At 45.7% G+C, this 1,274-nt stretch overlaps 1 protein-coding gene across 1 annotated transcript; it reads right to left on the minus strand.

The window, feature by feature from the left end:
* Nucleotides 1-123: 123 nt before the first annotated feature.
* Pmar_PMAR011362 (hypothetical protein) lies at nucleotides 124-767 on the minus strand (the record flags this gene model as incomplete). Its single annotated transcript, XM_002769334.1, has 5 exons — nucleotides 124-199; nucleotides 254-367; nucleotides 455-526; nucleotides 571-617; nucleotides 666-767. Coding segments are annotated over 5 exons (411 nt in total), but the record flags the coding sequence as incomplete, so codon positions are not given.
* Nucleotides 768-1,274: the final 507 nt, after the last annotated feature.

Below are 1,274 nucleotides of genomic sequence, written 5' to 3' on the forward strand. Positions count from 1 at the left end.
CCTTCTCAACGTACTCTCCCATAGTGATAACCCGTCCCTTGTCACAACCAGGTGTAAACTCCTCATCATCCTGAATCGAACCCGATACCTCTCGCTTGACAACCACCCGCTCTACCATCCTACCAATAAATGTGGTTGCAGAAAGCTCCAATAATCCCTAGGCGACAGGCCAAACCGTACATAGAGAAAACCTGCACATCTGAAACAAACAGAATCTTCACCGTGCGCAACAACCACAAAGATTCTCCCCTACCTAACATAGGGAGCTCCATGATAGTTTATCAGCTGACCCAAGACCTTGCTGTTGATTCGCATCACGAAAAGCCGATACAAACAACAAAACATCGTCGACGGTGCCGTATGGGAACTGACGTAGGCATGCAAAACCGAGCCGAAGGAAAATTCCGTCATCTATTTTCAGATTTTTTTCATTGATTATAATTTCACTACTCACCCAGGAGCATAAGGCTCGGCATCTTTGCATCGTGTCTTTATCTCGTCAATGATGGCCTCCGGAGTATCCAACCTGAACCACAATCTCAGCAACACATATACCCTACCCCTTCTTACGGTTGGATCGAATGATAATACGCCGACTTAGCAAGCTGCTGGTGTAACTGAAAATTATAAAGGATGACCATCACCCAAGGCGAAGGCCTATTTACCATCTGTGGGTAGTTATAGGTGGTAGTGTTAGTCAGCTGTAATGTTCCCATGATGGAGTCATTAACGTTAGCTGTTAGCAATGATTGCTGCTGTTTCAGCATCTCTTGCTCGTGTTTTACCTGATATGTGACAATTCGATTAACGGCTGATCGTCGAGAACTTAGTCCACAATGTCAGAATATGTGTTCGCTTTCCTCAGCAGGGTTCGGTAGTTTCCTAGGAGGGATATATGCTCGCTTTCCTCAGCTGAGCTCAGGAGTTTCCTATACAGTGTTGGAGTAGGAATATATGTTCGCTTTCCTCAGCTGAGCTCAGGAGTTTCCTATACAGTGTTGGAGTAGGAATATATGTTCGCTTTCCTCAGCTGAGCTCAGGAGTTTCCTATACAGTGTTGGAGTAGGAATATACGTTCGCTTTCCTCAGCTGAGCTCAGGAGTTTCCTATCCAGTGCTGGAGTAGGAATATATGTTCGCTTTCCTCAGCTGAGCTCAGGAGTTTCCTATACAGTGTTGGAGTAGGAATATACGTTCGCTTTCCTCAGCTGAGCTCAGGAGTTTCCCTATCAGTGCTGGAGTAGGAATATATGTTCGCTTTCCTCAGCTGAGCTG

This window comes from Perkinsus marinus (assembly GCF_000006405.1).
Source record: "Perkinsus marinus ATCC 50983 genomic scaffold scf_1104296965968, whole genome shotgun sequence".
Classification (NCBI taxonomy): Eukaryota; Perkinsozoa; order Perkinsida; family Perkinsidae; genus Perkinsus; species Perkinsus marinus.